General features: G+C 48.5%; 1 protein-coding gene across 1 annotated transcript in view; it reads right to left on the reverse strand.

Moving 5' to 3' along the window:
• Nucleotides 1-1,400: 1,400 nt before the first annotated feature.
• The window catches only part of LOC116951024 (solute carrier family 23 member 1-like), a 54,582-nt gene continuing 36,286 nt past the window's right edge, over nucleotides 1,401-19,696 (reverse strand). The window contains exons 16-17 of the mRNA XM_032969294.2: nucleotides 18,768-18,863; nucleotides 1,401-18,346 (exon numbers count right to left, since the gene is read on the reverse strand). Of these exons, the coding sequence (XP_032825185.2) occupies nucleotides 18,099-18,346; nucleotides 18,768-18,863 (344 nt within the window). The 3' untranslated portion in view covers nucleotides 1,401-18,098. The remainder of the gene's footprint in view (nucleotides 18,347-18,767; nucleotides 18,864-19,696) is intronic.

Genomic DNA, 19,696 nt, shown 5'->3' on the forward strand with positions numbered 1-19,696 from the left:
GGTAATTACACGGGAGGTTTGCATAGTACTTTGGTATCGGAGAAAACAATATCATTAGAACCCACTGTGTTGAGACAATGATCAGCTACGGCCGAATAATTCGTTCTGCGTGTTTCAAATCTGATTTGTCCTGGAGAATTCGGTCAGAAATGTGTCGCTTTGTCTCCCCGATATAGCAGTCACCGCAGATACAACTCAATTTGTAAACACCGGGGCACTGTAAGTCAGGAATGACATCCTTTACGGATGGGATCAGATCACGGATTTTGTGTACTGTATTGAACCGAACCTGGATCTTGTGTTTGTTTAGAATTTTTGAAATATTTTGGTAACGCCTGCTATGTATGGCGGTGTGATGATTTTGATTGGAGTATCAAGTGGTTGTTTCTGTATGGTGGGAGAAACAGCTTGGCGGATGATACGGTCAGAGTAACCGTTCATCTTGAGGGCTAGATGTACATGTTTTAATTCACTGGTCAGGTGGTGTTGGTCAGAAATGCAATGAGCTCTATGGTATAATGTTTTGATAATTGCGGTGACTGCTATATCGGGGAGACGAAACGACATATTTCTGACCGAATTCGCGAGCACAAATCAGATTTGAAACACGGCAGAACGAATTCTTCGGCCGTGGCTGATCATTGTCTCAACACAGCGGGTTCTCATGACATTGTTTTCTCCGATACCAAAGTACTATGCACACCTCCCGGTTATTACCAAAGATTTGTCCATGAAGCCATCCAGATATACAAACATAAACACTACTTCAACCGAGAGGATGGTTTTAAATTAAGCAACCACTGGAAAGATGTAATAAACCAAGTCAAAACTTTAGCTGCCTTATAAGTGCACAGCCTTTTTCCCATTGCCCTCGTGCAGTGAACCACCGCATCCCCCGAACCCTCAGCATAACAAAAGACGGATTCACTTATCCCCGCACCTCATCATCATCCACAGCCTGGCCCCTCCCCCCCACCTTAACCTGTATATAAGCTCGGGTGTCTCAGAGCTCCTCACTTGATGCAGCTATCTTGCTGTGACTGTTCCACCTGAAGACGGAAGCTTGTGTTGCCTCCGAAACGTCGTGATTTAATTTAGTCGTTTTATTATTATATTTTTTTATTTTACCTACGTGACTTTGAAAAAACGAAAGAGTGTGAATCCTTGCAGTCATGAAAGCTTCAAATCTATAATCCATTGTACTGTGCTATGCCTCCACGTCTTTTCTCTCCGCCTTCACCAAACCAGCTGTGATCGGCATGGTGAAGTACGGGCAAATAATGCCTACAACGAGTGTCATGGCAGGGAGGCCCTCATCCGGAAAGTCACCAACGTTGCACCTAATGACGTTACCGGAGAATGGCCCACACAGTCAGGAGTAGAGCAGCCGCACACGATCATACGGACAGATTTCTTTATAGAGAGAGATGCACGATTTTCTACAAAGCAAAATAAAGAGACACTATTAACCATCGAGGAAACGACCGCTTTCGGGTAAAACAAAGTGTTCGAAGTGTGATTAGAACAACCATGCGCAGATAAATAAACACAAGCGGGGACCCTCGCGAACCGAGTTTGCAAACTGGACGAAAGCTGAGCGTGGCCTGAACGCCACGGTGGTTGACGGAGACGACCTGGGGCTCTTTCGCCAAGAATACGACGAAATTTTACTTTTCGTCGAGATTGCAACCGTGGTTCCACGAGCTCTCAACTGCAGGCAGTCTCGTAGTCCGGCACTCTTAACAAATGCGCTCTCATTCTTGGTTCCTTCGGTAAAGTCACTACGTAGAAGGGAAACAATGAATTAATACAAACATAAAACAATAAAATTCTCACGACGTTTCGACTGCAACGCAAGCAATCATCACCAGGTGTGAAAACCACAGCAAGAAATTTTGAAAAAAGTGGCGTTATTTTCCTTAACGTTCGCACCACGGACAGCGATTTTGGCAGTTGTTCAGATGGACGAGTCCATCTATGTCCTCTCCCCCCTCCTCTTTTCCGAACATAGATCGACTCGTCCATCTATGTTCGGAACATAGACCGCCACTTTTTTCAAATTTTCTTGCTGTGGTTTTCACACCTGATGATGACTGCTTGTGTTGCAGTCGAAACGTCGTGATAATTTTATTGTTTCATATCTTTATTATGTTATTGTTTCCCTTCTACGTGACTTTACCGAAAGAACCAAGAATATGAATCCCTGCAGTCACGACAGCTTTAAATCAAAATGCTCTCTCGCTCGTTAACTCAAACGCATCACTCCCTTGGCACGTCAAAGTCGTCCCCCCCCCCCCGCCGCATCCTGCATGCTGCTCTGCCCTCGGTAATGCGTCCACATCATGCATCGACACAGCTTGAGTTGAATGTTTTGTTTTTAAAATCGCAAGACTTGTACGTTTGGGTCGGCTGTGGCTTGGCCGACCCCTCCGCGTATTGTAATTTACAATTGTGTACCAACATTGTAAAATAAACAACACAACACAGGCCGCGCGCTCTTCGTGTACTCGCCTATATACACAAGTCGTACGGTGAACTCTCGATGATCCTTGGGCGCACAATCCCTCCTTGCGGATTAACCGTGCTCGCGAACACAAAAACTCCAGGAGAGCCTTTTGCGTGCGTGCCGTACAAACAACAACTCGACACATTCGTCTACGGCATCGCTTCAAAGGAAAACAATGTTAAGGTCGTAGGCGACGATCACGGCAATGACCCCCCCCCCCCCCCCACTTTCATAACACGCTTATAAAGGGCCATTGCCCGAAACGTCGCCTGTATTTGTTCCCCATTAAGGCCACAGCATTGCAGGCGTCGTTTGAGATATTGACTGCAATACGTTCGTCATTAACAATTAAAACCGGATGACACGTGCCACATCTTGACCCATTCCTCTCCAACATTCATGACCTCCTTCAGCCATATATTCCATCAATATTATTAAGATCCTCCGACTGTGCACTGCTCACTGTCCCACGGTCTGGGCTACACACTTGGGGGTGGTGACAGCGCCTTTTGCAATTGCGGGAGCTCAACTCTGGAACTCGTTGCCCTGACCTGATACTCTCAAACGTCTTCACATTTCGACTACAAACGTATCTGCTTAAAATGGCTTTCTCTCTCTCGAGTTAACTTTCAAACGTCTTTTGCACTTCTGCATTCATCGGTTGATGCAAACTGCTTCCGCCTTTCTGTGCACAGCGCCCTGAGAGCGATTGTTTAAGGGGCGCTTTATAAATAAAATACATGTACTATTATTATTATTACTACAGTCCTACTCGAGTAGGTAATGAACCCGTATTTACGAATGTCTGGGTATCATCCGGGTTTTGGTCGTACAAGGGCCGAAGAGTCGCCCATCAGCCGGGGTAGCCGAGTTGGCTGCGCGCATCGATGCTGACGGTGGATGATGTTGGCAGTTTAACACGTCCGCTTTCGCGACCAATATCATCCATAATACAGGGGGGTTTATGGGGTTAGATAGTGTTTTTGGGGGTTAGATCTCACCGAAAAAAACCCCTCTATTATGGATGCTGTTGGCATTGCGAAACGGTGGCCCCACAAGCATGCACACACACAACAACACACACAGATCTCTTCCGACCATAGCCTTCATCAAATATAAACTCACATTTACACGTTTTAAATTGTGCGCATACTTTACTGCAGCTATATATTTTTTTTATTATCATACGAGACTCTCTACTCACAAAAGGTTACATTTATCGACGATGCAGCTAAACCAGTCGATGAAAATCAAACGGAATCACATTCCTGCCAGTTCAAAAGCGATCCCGGCACACTGCCCTGGTAGGGAGAATCAGGATATGTTAAAAGCGTGGTCTCGTTCTAAGCCCCCTTAACCACAACTCCCAGCCCGACACAACCTCTTAATTACACGCGACCGTGTGTGTGTGTATATACACACTATATATTGTACATGTCACGCCAGACAACGGTGCAAAAATACATTCTCATCGAGAATAATTCCACTGCAACATTCCCCGCCTGCGTCTCTCCTCTGCCGTGAAAGGCAGCGGGAGAATTTAAAGAGACGTCGTTACACGCGGCTGGGCGGTAAAACGAAGTCAGCCACTTCGCGACGACCCCTCCCCCCCACCCAATACAAACAATATTTATTCGTCGCTGCAAAGCATCTCGGGCGCACTAATCGGCTACTAGAGGGCGACACTTCACAATTGTAGCACGCTCATTGAGTTTCAAGTAGTCCGAGCACGATCAATGTTTAATGCTGGCTAATGTGTGGTTGGACCGTCAAAGGTATTTAGAAGTCCTATTTGTACCTGGGTGAGTTAATAGCTTCCATACCCCCCTGGTCTACATCAACCACGCGCCTCGCGTACTCATCATTGCCTTATTGGACACGTGGCTCCCTAAGATAAGAACCTACAGTGGCTCTCATCGTTGCTGGTAACCTTAATTGTTGTGCACACCCGCTCCCACCCGTGTGTTAGGGCTCCCGGCATGATCGGTGTCTCTCCGTCTCGGTTGTCGTCAAAGTTGTTTCCGTAGTTCCATTTGTGTGTCAGTCTCCATGTCTGCGTCTCTCTCTCTGCAGGTCACCCCCCCCCCCCCCCGTCTCTCTGTACATGACTCTTTTCTTTCTATGTCTGTGTCGGTCGGTCTATCACTCTTCGTGTCTGTTTTAAGGGCGCCCCGTTCCCCCGTTCGCAGTGCCCTGGCCAATATTAAAGCTTGGCGGTAGGAATTATTTCCGCACAGCCCTTCACATGCATTGTCCAACACAACAGACAACCATCATCGCTACCGTCAGTGTGGGTAGCCACGGTGTTTGCTCTGTGCATTGTACCGAATGCACATTCACCGCGCGCTCTCAACCCCGAGGGCGGTGATGCTGGCGGTGGTATCAGCGGCACCCCTCGTGATGACCTCTCAACAAGATTAACTCGAACTTATTGAGTGTCTCCGCAGCCATCCTGTTGTAGCCAACTCTAAATAAGGAGATGGCGGGGACACTGCTGTTTAATAGAAAGGGGGCATGTGCACGTGTCCCCCCCAGCCCCCAAATTTCATAGAATCGCAACCGACACGAATGGGCATACAACGATGACACGTGCGCCGTGTCGGCTGCCGCTTGCGACTCCACGCAGCCGCGTGTCATGCTGCAATAAAGCCAAGGGCCAGGACACGCAACGCAATACGTGCTGGGTGTACGTACGGACAACTCTCGGTTATCCGTGGGTGGATCTTCCAGCGCTTGCAAAATTATACGTGTGTATTTCACACTTTGCTGGTTCTATGATCAGATGCTCCTCACTTGTCGCGGGCCAGCGAGTCTGTCCACATGACCGCAAACACATCAAGTATGCCGATTTACTTGAAGATGCAACTTAGACGTAGCCTACACATCTTGACTCCCACTCTACGCGTGTAACCGAGACATGCTGACACCCGAAGTAACTCGTGTTCTGTATTATCCGTATTCTTGTTTTATCCAGGCCACCTCTCTGCCACTCTTGAACATACAAATTTGATTTTTTTTGTCAATGGGGGGGGCAGGCACCCCCATCGCCCCTCCTCCACTGACATTGCCACGGTTAATTGAGTTTTTTTCCCCTTTTACACAATTGATGAGCACAGTCCCAAAGGCCCCAAGACATCAATGTCCAGCAACAGACAGCTCTGTCAAAGTTGTAATCGATTAAAGTTGACGGTTTTTTTATAGAAAGGTTACCGTGAGAGCTTGGGAGAAGAGACGACGGGAACCCAAGTGGAGCAGTAGGAGGGCAGGAAAAGACGTGATGCGACCTGCAGTGTGGGTGAGCGGTGTGACCCGGGTGGTGTGACCTGCAGTGTGGGTGAGTGGTGTGACCCGCAGTGTGGGTGAGCGGTGTGACCTGCAGTGTGGGTGAGCGGTGTGACCTGAGTGGTGTGACCTGCAGTGTGGGTGAGCGGTGTGACCTGCAGCGTGGGTGAGCGGTGTGACCTGCAGTGTGGGTGAGCGGTGTGACCCGGGTGGTGTGACCTGCAGTGTGGGTGAGCGGTGTGACCTGAGTGGTGTGACCTGCAGCGTGGGTGAGCGGTGTGATCTGCAGTGTGGGTGAGTGGTGTGACCTGAGTGGTGTGACCTGCAGTGTGGGTGAGCGGTGTGACCTGCAGCGTGGGTGAGCGGTGTGACCCGGGTGGTGTGACCTGCAGTGTGGGTGAGCGGTGTGACCTGAGTGGTGTGATCTGCAGTGTGGGTGAGTGGTGTGACCTGCAGCGTGGGTGAGCGGTGTGACCCGGGTGGTGTGACCTGCAGTGTGGGTGAGCGGTGTGACCTGCAGTGTGGGTGAGCGGTGTGACCTGAGTGGTGTGACCTGCAGTGTGGGTGAGCGGTGTGACCCGGGTGATGTGACCTGCAGCGTGGGTGAGTGGTGTGACCTTAGTGGTGTGACCTGCAGTGTGGGTGAGTGGTGTGACCTGCAGTGTGGGTGAGTGGTGTGACCCGGGTGGTGCGACCTGCAGTGTGGGTGAGTGGCGAGTCCTTGTTGCCTAAACTTGTCATCAGGGCACACTCGAGCGTGACACAAGTGACAGCCAGGCAGCGTCTCCCCTTGCATTCTGCTCAGATTAAACAGAAGCTTTGGGCCCTGCGAAGGTAGAATTAGGCAGAACGCGTTACACAGTAACGGGGTGGGGCGGGGCGTGACGGTCAACACGAGCGGACTTGTCGGGCGAGTGTCGGGCGAGCCAACCGCCTGAACCTTGGACACGGCCGACGCTGGGCATTGTTGAACACCAGAACAGGAAAAGCGCCACGCACAGTGAAGAGGCCGCACGTTGCAATCGTCGCGGATGCAGAGCACTTGAGTCAAGCGCACGAGCCATCCAGACCCACCGGCCCGACTCAAAACGTAACCACCACGATAGGCGAGTCCAAGCGCGAACCACAAATGAGCTCCATCCTCACCCGCGCGAACGAGCGACCGAGACACTGGGCTGGGCCTGCCCAAAGCCATCAAGCGGGCAGCCGTCGTACACCCTGCTCCAACTACAGCAGCCGACCAGACAAGCCCAAATGTGATGCTCGAGCGATAGCTCTAACTAGCCGAGCGCAGCAATACCCCGGCCAGCGAAGCTTCTGGGAACCAAGGAGATACCTTTATAACGAAAGTCGAACACGGAGGGGCCTCTTCATCTCCGTATTTTTGCAACAACAACAAAAAATCGACGAAATGAAATGTCTTTAGAATGTATGCAAAGCGATGTTTTTTAAAAGGTAGAATTTCTGTTCACGCTGCATATGTGATATACAGGAAACAATGTAACACGATTTTTGTCCCTGGGTAGTAAGTGTTATTTCTTATTGCTTATGCCTAAAAAGTATAGAAAATTTCAATTATTCCCCACAAACTTTTCTTTTGTGACCAGGACTTTACGTGAACGAAAGACACAAATGCACACCACGTTTTCTCATTGAAAATAGGTACGTTTCAAAATATCACTGTCCTGGTCACAAAAGCAAAGTTTGTGGGGAATAATAGCCATTTTTTTGTACTTTTGAGGCATAGGCAATTAGGAAACAACACTTACTGCACAGGGGCAAAAAAAAAACAAGTTTGGTGACACAGCGAATGATCAGCGAAGAGCGTCGTGAGTATCCCTCACTCGGCCTCAGCCGCGGTCTTCTCTCGCTCACCATTGCTCATGCCCCGAGTGTTGGTAAAGAGTTGTCGCGTGTTTTTTGCAGCGATACGAATGCTTTATTACCACCCTTTGTCATCCAAATTATCCCTCTGGGAGCGAACATGCAGATCATAAAGGAGGGTAGAGGCGGGAGAGAAGAAACGTGAAGCGGCGTGTTCGTTTGGATCAACGCAGTCCATCTTAAATAGCATTTTAAACCCAGCGGACAACAGAAACATACTTTGCTGCAGAAATCGAGTGACCTTAGTGCTACTGAATTCGCATGCTCACGAAGCAGTGTTATTGAGAAACTGTTGAGTGTTTGGGTGTCCTTGATGACGCGACGTCACATCCACTCGGCCATGCACTGATAATACAGAAGGCACGGAGCCTATTTGATGTTTTCCGATTAGTTACCCCCCCCCCTCCACCCTTTCTCTGAAGTCCTTGAAGGCATCCCGATTCCCCTCCTCTGTTCTCTCCACCTCTGGTAACGAAGTTTCTGACGTGACGTCATGGGACGCATCCGCTTTGTTAACCGAGGTATTACTGTGCGCCTGAGTCCTGCCCTAACGCTTATCAACCAGAGTCCCGCTTCCCACCTAATCATCCTGACCACACTAAACCAAACACAGTTCGGCGAAAACGCCAACGAGCAAAGCAGCTCCGGCCGCTAAGCCCTCCCAAACGACGCGGCAAGCCCCGGTTTTGGTTCGCCGATGTTCACATTCGGTGCACGGTCGTGACAAATGGGGAGTTGTCGAGACTGGATTAACAAACCGTGCGTGTGGCTCTGGGCAGTGACACTCGCACGTTCGCTTGCATGTATCACCACTCACGTGTATGTACAGACTCGTTATCCTGTGACAAAGGCGGCCGGGCGTGGTGCTGGTGGCCACCCAACCCACTCGTGTGCCGGCCTTCATAGGCGCTCGCTAACAGCACTTGCCCAACAGTCTGTCCAAGGCTATACGGGGGCATCTTTGTCTTTGTACATAGCAATGTATGCATGTGTTTATAGAAACTAGTTATCATGTGGCCACATCTGGTGGCACTAAAGGTATTGCCGTGGCACGTACTCGCTCGTGTTTATTACTTTCAACCAACAGGGACGTTCAATTTAACACGTAGGATTTCGCGGTCAATATCAGCCGTAATGTTTTTTTTGTGTTAGATCGCGTAAATATATAAATGTGTTGTTAAACCCGCCACCAAATCTGGCTGTCGCCTGATGAAGCTAGTTGTAATTACTGGCGAAACGTCGTACTCAGATTGTAAATGTTGTGGCTTGGCTCCCCAACACACCGGTTAGTGCTGTACTAGTGACGAATTGGCCACGTTCTGTTTACGTGGCAACCCTTACTAGTTGGCTGTGTCGGGTGGTGGCGGGTTTAACGACACCTCTCTCTATATAGACCCTGCCTCATTTCTCTGTAGCCCCCCCCCCCTACTCTGCCGAATTGGGCCTCACCCCTTCCTCTTTCCCCATCGACACCTTTTAAGGCCCCGCCTCCTCTTTGTTTAACCCCGCCCCCTTCCCCCCCCCACCCCCAGGGGTTGGCCTGCTCTGGGTAGTGGTGGAAGTTGTGGTGGTTGAGTGGTGGTGGAGGTTGTGGTGGTTGAGTGGTGGTGGAGGTTGTGGTGGTTGAGTGGTGGTGGAGGTTGTGGTGGTTGGGTGGTGGAGGTTGGATGGTGGTGGAGGTTGTGGTGGTTGAGTGGTGGTGGAGGTTGTGGTGGTTGGGTGGTGGTGGAGGTTGTGGTGGTTGAGTGGTGGTGGTTGAGTGGTGGTGGTGGTTGGGTGGTTGAGTGGTGGTGGAGGTTGTGGTAGGAAAGGGGGGGGGGTCAGTCGGGGGTGGGGTAGATTTTAGACGACCACCAGAATCCATCAGGGCAACATAGTAACAGTTGTATTTGTTTGTATATATATAGCGTTGTGATTGTTGCTGTTGTAATATATGTACGCATATAGCATTATATTTAAGGCAGTAGTGCAAATACTCTCGGTACATTAGTGCATGCCATAACTCTGTGCGCTGTAGTCACGGCAACGGTCTTATTTGTCATTCTAGTCATCAAATTATAAGAAACAACAATCACGGTAATAAAACAACAACAAACCTCCCTCCACCCACTACGTAGAAATCACTGTCACGCGACCACCCACAAATACGGCCGAAATACTGCAGGACGATCACAAAGAGCGGCGGTGACCTGGTCAAGCGACTCGGCGGATAGGCCGTGACCCTGTGGAATCCGATTTACAGGTTAAAATGTCACGCCACGTGATATGATAGACATGTTTACATGTAACCACCAAGCGTAATCTGGTTGCATGTAAAATATAATCTCGGCGTAACCCGATTTAAAAGTTAAAAGTAACCCCGTGTGAGATGATTACCATACCTGTCAGCCCATAAGTTTACCAGTATTCTTGTATAGGGAAATTTAGTTGTGATGTTCATGCAGCGTACAGCCGTTTCAGTACGGGCAAAAACATGTTTTGTCTATTTGTGATTCTCCCTTGTAATGAGACTTTGTAAGATGAACGTTGAGATGTTATAAGAGGCACGGGGTGAGACCAATAAGGTCTGAATTGGTCTGTAATAAGGTAGGGCACTGATAAGAGGTTGACAGATATGGGTTACATGGTTAACTTGCACCCTGCGTAATCCGATTTACATGGCAAACTTGCCTCTACGAATAAACAAAACCCAGCAGTTGCTGTAAATGAATGCCGGCTGCTAGCCAGGGGCTGAGTCGGGTAAGGGGAGAGCGGATGGTCAGGAACCTCTTGAAGACACAGCCAAACTCTTAAGCGCAAGAAGTTATCCTGTCAAGACGTGCCCAAGCTGTGAGATGCCAACACAACTTGGTAGTTTTCTTTATAGGAAAGGGGGGGGAAAAAAACCTTTACATTTAAAACCAGTACCACAATCGATGGTGGTAATATTGCCATCAATTGTTGGTGTTTTTACATGCTGCTGTTCCTGTTTTTCAAGTCACTATTTGTTGAAATTTGACCAACTTTAAAAAAAAAACGAATTTACATTCTTAACAAGGATTAGTCCCCCATTTATTTAAAAGTTTCTTTGTTCGCTTATTATTACATTATAGAGGTAGATCGATCTGAAGGGCGCGTATGACCGTGTTCCTTTCATAATTTAGCGAAGCTGTAAATCGGTGTCTGGGACAGACCCGGACACAGTCTGTGTGTGAATCTGCAAGACACACTTCCACCGACATCGGATTCCACAGAGCGAAGTAGGAGGGTGGTGCCAACTCTGCTCATCGATGGCACGGGCCCGCTGGACTTGTTGTCAAGTGGGTCGGGAGGCTGAGGTTGCGTTGCCTTTTAAAACACTCGGGTCGTCAATCCACCCCTCCGCCAACACACAAACTGCGCGCGCAGCTTTACGCACGGGATGATTCGATGCCGTCACTGCCGACTGGAATTTTGAAAACACAAGTTCGCAATTGAAAACAAGTAAGCGGAAACGATGATGATCAAGATAGTAACACATCTTCAATGGACGCAAAGGCTGTATTGTAACAAAACAATATTAGGGCATGAAATAAGTGTTTTGTAAAGTCACGTTTGTGGTACAGAACAATTTCAGGACTGGTAACTACTGTACATTTAAAACCGCCCTGCTGTCTGTGTGACTCGCTGGGTTTCCAATTACTACAGTAGGATGCAGCTCCAGTTTTCTGAACACACATAGTGCATCCTTTATTCTAAATGAACTTGAAAATGTAGTTTTCACAACCCATATGTCGGGTGTGGAAGGGTTTCACTACAAACATTTTGCCGGATCATTGCATGTTGTAACCCCAAAAATCTATTATGAATTATAAATAAACGTCAACAAAATATATACTGCACTTGTACATATACAGCCCTTTTTATGAATTCACTGCTGATTGAGGGCCTCCAATTTTTTTGTGCAAGCCACGAGGGTTTTTCGAGGGAGCAAAGATGCGAGAAAGCATAGCAGTACAGTACAACAAAGGATGTTAGCGAAACCTTCCTCCGCTGCCCAACACGTGCTCACGCCGAGAACCTGAAATCATTCGTCCTGGTCTCGAGCTGAGTGAAACACCTTTCAGTTCTGTTCTCTCAGCGTTCCGACGTTTCCGATCGGGAATTGACGAGCGCGGACGATAATTGGGAACCCCCAGAACCAGTCCCTAGACTAAACATTCGCTGCGAGCTGTATGCACAACAGACATTCACCACTCCACAGTCCATGGGTGCCGGATCAGGACCAGACACCTCATTGGCAGTGCCTGCTAGAGGAACGTCCCAATAAGGAGGAGCGGTGGCCCAAAATATCAAACCTTTTCAAGAGGGCCCTGCATTAATAATACAAATTCAATGCATTTACTTTTATGAAATATAAATAAGATACGCATTTTTGGGGGTCCACCACTACTTGTCGGTGCCAGCTGTATGGGAAGCTTGGCGATGGTTCATTGAAAACCTGCAGAGCTAGATTTCAGTTCTGCTTGCGAAAACCGTTTTTACAATGTCATGGCATCTCTGGTGAAATCAATGCTTGCTCTGGGCTCATGCACGAAAAGCCACATACAGTACTCTTGATTATCCGGGCAGAATGGCCACGGATAATCGAAAAATATCAGTTTTTCTGCGGATCTCTATGGCTAAATCCATTAATACAGGTATCAATTATGTTTCAATTAAGGTGGAGTTTATTAATGAACAAAACAAACGTTTGTAGGAAAGAATGTATTGATCCTGTTTTATTAAATCGATCTATGCGCTCGCTCGGTAATAAGACTTCCCTGCTCCCGCGCAGAAGACTCAGCCCACTAAGTGGATAACAGAGCCACGCCAATCAAAGTCAATCAAACTCCGCCCCACTTGTAAATATATGCAACTCCTGTACTGTAGAGGCGATCACGTGGATTTCGGATTTACTTGAGCACATTTGTTCGGTTTAAGAACGTGACGTTGTAAAAAACATTTCCCAGAATAACTAAAACTTTTTTAGATTATTTGGGCTTTAGCGAAAACCCCACGAGTTATTAATTTATGTCAATCTCAGGTGCGCAGTTAACCGCAAATTGGAGAAACCGCGCATCGATAATTATCGAAAGTCTACTGCACTTGCTTTTACACAGACTGACACACGGTGTCACTTTAATGTCTCTCCTACTACGCTCTGGCCGTTTGCCATGCAAGGCCATAGCGGACGAACACAAATACATAACAGATAGGTGCAAATCCTAGCTGTCACTTGACTCATCTCTGGAATGACAACCCTCGGCCTTTGCTAACAATGATAATTTGCAGTAAAATTTTGGGTAGGTGAGAGATAAGCTTTCGTGACTGCAGGAATTCATGTTCTTTTGGGTCTTTCGGTAAAGTCACGTCGATAGGTTCAAAGGAAATAAAAAATAATGATGACGAACGCTTGTGTTGCGATCGAAGCGTCGTAGCTTTTGGTTATTTTCTTTGAACCCATCTACGTGACTTTAACGAAAGCCCCAAAGAATAGGATGGGATCGCCAATTCCCGTGAGTGCAGGATTTGCGACTAGGGTCTTGTGTGGGTAGCTCCGCGTGCGAATTGAGCCGCCGCCCCCCACCACATCATGCCCTGGGACATGTGGCCACGATCCCTAATTGGAGTGATAATAATCACCAGGGTGTCTATAAGTGGGACGACTCTAGGGGCCGATGGGTTAGCTGACCGCATGCGAGCGTCGCGTGTCGCACGCTAGGTTTAAAACGGGCAAGACAATTTACCAAAGGAGGCAAGAGAGCAACGAATACGATGCAGAGCCGGAGATGGTTTCAGCTTTCGTGACCAGGCAACCAAATTTACAGAATGCCGGCTTGGGCAACACTCATCTCCTTATACAAGTGACGAGAAACACCGAAACCAAATCAAGAGTTCATCATTCAAGGCACGATTTTGTTGGATCACTGACATTACTGAAACATTTCGATGTAGAGGACCGAGGATTGCCAATGTTAAGCCTCGGTCTTACAGATTCATGGTGATGTCAGAAATCACTGAAACATTGCGTGGCGATGTCAATCTTTGTGCTCGTGCAGATCAGTCTTCAATCAACGTGTAGCATCTCGCATCAGCCGTAGACGTGAAAAGATTCAACCCTGCATCGATACTATTTGTTTTTACTTGTCGAGTTTGCAGTCCTCCTACACCTGACTAGCACGGTTTGCTGCGTACGACGTGAAAGCAGTTCATACATATTGTTGCGATTTGAGGGTTCTAATTCAAGAATCGAATCTTATTCAAGCACTGTGGTGACTGGTAGTGCCTGTCCTAGCTGCAGGGGAGACAAGAACACATTACAAACAACCTAGACCCCTGCCCCCCCTCCGCCCCCATTGGTTTTTACTCCATTTGATGAATTCACCAAAAGATACACAGTTAATGTTAATCGCTATGGTTCCACCCGTAATTAGGTAATTAAAAGCGCACCCCCCCCCCCCCTTCTTCCAGTGACATTTTTACTCGAATGCTAATTCATGTTTCGTCAGCATCATCGTTTGCTGTAAATTGGTGGGATTCATCAAGTTCGACAATTTGTGACCATTCCCAACACTGGGAGCCGATTCGATTTCATCTTCTGGCACGGCGGTTAAAACAATGGGGGAACAAGTTTACAAAGTCTCCCGGCTCCTGCCCACCCAGCAGCATAAATGGCTACAGCACAGTCTGATCAGCGGGTGACGTGGTGGGAATGTAGACAAAACACCGCGTAGAGTTGGCTTGAGTAGAGGCCCTTCTGCCAGCACTAGCGTAAGCAAGCAACTGCAGGGCTGCACCTTTCCCCAGCACGTTTAAACGATTTAACTGATGACATGTACGTGAGACGCAGCTGCAATTGAACCCAATTGATGAATATTCATTCGCACCATCAAGGATAGCAGTTGCATAAATACAAACTGTGGAATTATCAACATCCACCAATTAAGATTTCAAAACAGCCTCTTCACAGCAAAATGTAGAACTTTGCGGTTCAAATCCAGCAGGCCGCCTTGGTTAATACTGCCGGCGTATTGACTGTAAAATATGCACTGTTTTCTCAAGTCGGTGTTGTATCTCTTGACATCATTTGCTAGGATTAAGCCACCGTGTGCTGGTGTTTAGGTCCAAATTGGCCAAAAATATAAATACAAACCCGCAATTTACACAATTGGAATCAAACACATGCAAATATCGACCCCACTACGACACGACCGCAAAATGAAACGGCAGCACCTTCCTTTGTGACGGCCTTCCACTAGAATGGCATGAATACCAAATGCGCTCCATTACTTTAATTTATATCACGCTATGGCGATTGTAGTTTGGAATGAAATAGCTTGAAGCACACACAGTGGCACACACACACACACAATAAACGGTAATTATCAACTTCCAACTTCATTAACCATTGTTCCACAATGGGCAGCAATCTTTAAAAAATATTGATACGTGCACAATTTTGCATATAAAATGCCTTTTAAAAACGCGTTTTTAAATTAAATATTTAAGCTGATCCCGCTTAAAAAAAAAAAACTAAATTATTTGTGCAAGCATCGCCGACTTTCAGAACATTACATTGGAACTCGCTCATATTAACACAACGACAATGGAACTCGCACTTTCTGTAACGAAACGCAGCGATTCATTGCAACATTCCACTCGGGCTGTCATTTCCTGCCGACCGGTTTTCCGGAGTGACAGCGAATGGTACGGTGTGTGCGGGGTGTGCCGGGCGTTTGGTTGCAGAGGGTTCACGGGTTTGAATGCAGCAGGCTTGCCTTGGCCATTACTTCGGGAGCATTTACAGTTAAATGCGACTGAGTGCCGTCTGCTTCACGGCGGCGGTGTTAAAAAGTCTTGTGACGTCATTCGAATCGGGTATGGCATTGTGTGTCATGGTCCAAATTTGCCAGATTAGAAAAATGGGCCGCAAGTTACGCAATTGTGATTATACATATCAACATCACTTTCTATTGGCAGGCTATATCCGTCCGTGAAACACAGCACCTTTGGGTTAGCTCTGCACTATAAGAATGGCGCGAATACCAAATGTAGAAAATTAATATATATTCCAGATTGCCTCCCTCGGACGGATCCAGATGCAATTAGACTCCGCTTCTATAATGAGCTGTTGTAAACATGTTGCGTGATGCCTGCCTATCCCCACCAAAAAAATAAATAATGATTAAATATGTAAACCTCGCCATTCCGTTGCTCGTTTCTGCGCAGTAGTTCGGTGCTCATGCAGTTTAAGACCATGGGGACACACGGAACTTCAGGGATTAACACCGACGCAAGCCCAAACTCCAGACCTTCAACGGGCTCACGTCATAGCAAGTTCAAACATTATTTAGAAAAATCAAGGATCCGCGCGGTCGCGTTCGCAGGGCGTGTAACCAAGGCCTACGATTCGTATGCTTTGTCGTGGCTCTGCTCTGGCTCGGCCTCGATCATGGCTTGGCCTGGGCTTGAGCCGCTCAGTTGCTTTCAAGGACGTGAACGGTTCAGCCATGGCTTGGCTTCGGCTCGGCTCGTGGAAATCCTCAGCTTGGCTGGGGTTCGTGCTCAGAGCGAGCTCGAGTTAAGCATGGCCTTGAGCTGGCTCGTTTGGAGCCAGAGTTGTGACTTAAGAATGTGCCTATGTCAAGTGGTCGGCATGATTACTTGTGTGCTTCAAGAAGCAATCCACAGACCCAGGCCGCGCGTCTCCGTCCAACACGAATCTGTTGCTTGTTACCATGAGTATGGGGGGGGGGGGGGTGAGAAGCCCTGTAAGTGACCGTCAGGCACGGTCTGCCGATGCCACGTCACAGTAGAATGCCTTAGACTCACAGGGGACTTTTTATTCTTATCAAATCTTCAAACTCGTGTGGGAGAGTGTGGGACATACGGCCTGTGTGTGCAGTTACAAGATAGTAGCTGCTTCTGGGTCGCGTTTTCATTGAAGACACGTGCAGACACCTAATTCGCCCTGTTGCGTGAATGCTTAATACCATCGCTGCGGCCGAGGTTACATCCCGCTGCGCTTACATAATGGTAGCGTAAACGCTTCGCATCTCGCGAGCGGAGCAGGGTTAATTGGGACTGTCAGGCCGCTCGTGGAATGCAGCCGGTGCATGTGACCTTAACGGGAGAGAGAACGGCAAGTAGTTTAGAGAGAAATGCCCTCTGAGAGAGATGATCAAAGTGCTGTCGGCTCAATTGATAATGTGGTGCTCCAGCCACGAGTCGGAGTACGGGTGTCACTGTTTCATCATTCATTACAAACGCAGCAGCTTATTTTACAACTGCAAAAAAAACACCAAGTATATTTTCCTAAAGAGAAAATGTCCATCCATTTTAAGTAAACTGTATTGCAACACACATGTAAAGTGTTTGTGTTTAGGTGTCAAGTGTCTGTCTTATGTATACGTGGGCACTGTGACTTCCAAGTGGAGCTTGGGAACTGAACTCGTGGTGCCAACACCACCGATCATTCGCAACGCCTTAACAGCCGCCGGTCAAGTGTGTTTTTCAAATATCATCATTAGGAACAGTTTTATTTACAACTTGGATTTTAACTTAATTAATTTTCGTGCAAAAGCATCACTTTCCATCACTACTTTCGTAGGGGCGGGTTGTTTCGCTGCATGTTGCCAGGGGTTCATGGTACGAATCCGGCAGGCCACCCTGGTTAATACTGCGGTGTGCATTATAAAATACGTGCCATCTGCAGGCCAGGTACCGAGTCACCTTGTGCCACGCAAGGACAGCTGCCGATAGGGGTGCCCTTGCAAATGTTTGGGATGACATGCAAGTCGTGTACAGCGCTCAACCAAAAATACTCAACATTTGTTATCCACTATGATTAAGTTTGGCATGATTTCACCGATAGGAATGTAACATCTCATACTTTTGCCTGTAACGCACCTGTGCATTCTGCACCATTTCGGTATGGTGGCCGATCACAAACCCATACGTGTACCTGCACTTGCTCGAGCGACACAACGGTGGTACAACAGAATGCCCATCAAGGGCGGGGTAGATGGGCCCACTGTTAGCCCGACAAGGCGGCAAAGTCGCTGACGAATTGTCTACGCGATTGCGGAATGCACTTTTAAAATGGCCACACGCTAAAGACGACAACAAAGGGAGCAGACGCGACGCTAGCCGGTAGCAGGCCCGCCACACGAGGGATCCCATGCCACCAAGTGGTAAAGAAAACCGATTAAATCGCGCACTCACTCCTTTTGCCACCACACCCGGCGGCAGCAACAACAACAACCGCAGCGCATCTGCCCCTTGCGTCGTCACTCCCCGCCCGCTCGCGTGACCGGGACAGCCGATCGCGACGACGCACCCAGGTTTTAAAAAACAAAGGGGCGTCATTGGCGATGTCGCCGTACGGAAACCGAGTAAAACCGCGGTGACAGCCACGCAGTGCCGGCTATACGTCGACGGAGCCGCGCCGGTCATCGTGGGGCCCGGGTGGCGGTGGTGGCGTGCGTGGAGACCCACGGCCGTAGCCAGTGAACGTCGGGCAGATGGGGATATAACGCAGCCAGCGCGTGCGCCGAACCGCGGCCATGCCCACGGGGAAGTCGTAAACCTTCGCCACGGAGTGCACAGAGGACGGCAGCGTCGTGTCGGGGCCCGTGGCCTTCCACTTGAGCAGCCCCCGCTCCTCCACAGTGCCTGCACAGATCAACACCACGTCGTCACCATGAGTGCCACCAACAACAACAAAACAACAACCGCCGTTCACGACCAAGCGTGCGGTGATGCCAGGTGCACTTTGAGGCCACGTCAAGTGTCGAAAACCCGCTGGCAGGTCACGGAACGGACCCACGTTTCATGGGTTGACTGACAGATGACTGGCAGATGCACCAACTGTGCTACCCTCTGTGCCAATTTTCTGCATTTTAGCCGCCCGGTGCTCCGCTCATTGTTGTGAGCATCGCTCCTCTTCCCTCTATTGTTGCTGGACGGCGACCGCCTCCAACTTCCCAGTAGCATCTTTCATGAGCTTCCTTCACAGAGACCGATCTTGCCACCGCTGGTACCAGTCATCAGCAAGTCCAATCAGCTCCATGGACCGAGCGTGGTGGCATCCTACCTGGTATGGTGTTGTCAAGCAGGAAGGCCACGCAGCCTCCCACAAACATCTCGGTGGTGAGTAGAACTGATAGCACCTGGTCCATCTCTGCCACACCTGCCAAAGCCACAAAGACAAACATCGCCCATGTAGCCTGATAACCTTGTCGGGCCAAGTGGTGTAAACGCAAGCATGGGACAGTGCCGTGGCAAGCACCACATCTGGCCGATTTTAGAAGTGTTTGTTTACACACCATACCATGTTCTCAACACCAAGTCGACCTAGGGGAGTCCCAGGACCAAATCAGATAAACGCCTCCAATGTTGGCCATGGCTGGGAATCGAATTCTGGTCGCCGGGTTCGTAGCGCAGCGCACTGCAACATGCACAGAAGCGCCTGCCAAAGCCCTGACACACTAACTCAATCAGGTGCACAACCCCAAGGAGGTGATGCCAAGAGTATGACATGGGTGGGTTAAGACCAGCAGGACTGTGCACACACACAGTTCTCTTGGGGTATTTTTAATTACAGATAACACACTTGATAATGCGTGGATGGATTATCCAGGGTTCGGATTAACCGTGCTTGCCATTTTGTAATGAGAAAATATCTTCACACGGTGCGCTCGTTTAATTACCAGTTGCACCTCGCCGATGGTCAGCGACTCTACGGAGCTGTGGCCAAACTGGTGTGGTCAGGCCATGATCCAGCAGTGGATTGACAAAGGGCCTGTACAGGACTTCTTTTTTTATAATAAGTCATTAATTCCCACACCTCCGATTTAGCACGGTTGCCTATGTATGACGCCAAAGAAGCTCTACACACACAGATTAATTACAGTTGACCACTGAAGGAAGCGGATAGTTTTTTACAAGGAGTCATGTGTTCATGTTCTGTGTAAATGATAAAATACGGCAATGACTCACTGCCACGCATTGACACTAATTGCA

The sequence above is a fragment of the Petromyzon marinus genome, chromosome 41, assembly GCF_048934315.1.
Source record: "Petromyzon marinus isolate PM22_M1 ecotype Great Lakes invasive population chromosome 41, UKy_Petmar_22M1.pri1.0, whole genome shotgun sequence".
In the NCBI taxonomy this organism is placed as follows: domain Eukaryota; kingdom Metazoa; phylum Chordata; class Hyperoartia; order Petromyzontiformes; family Petromyzontidae; genus Petromyzon; species Petromyzon marinus.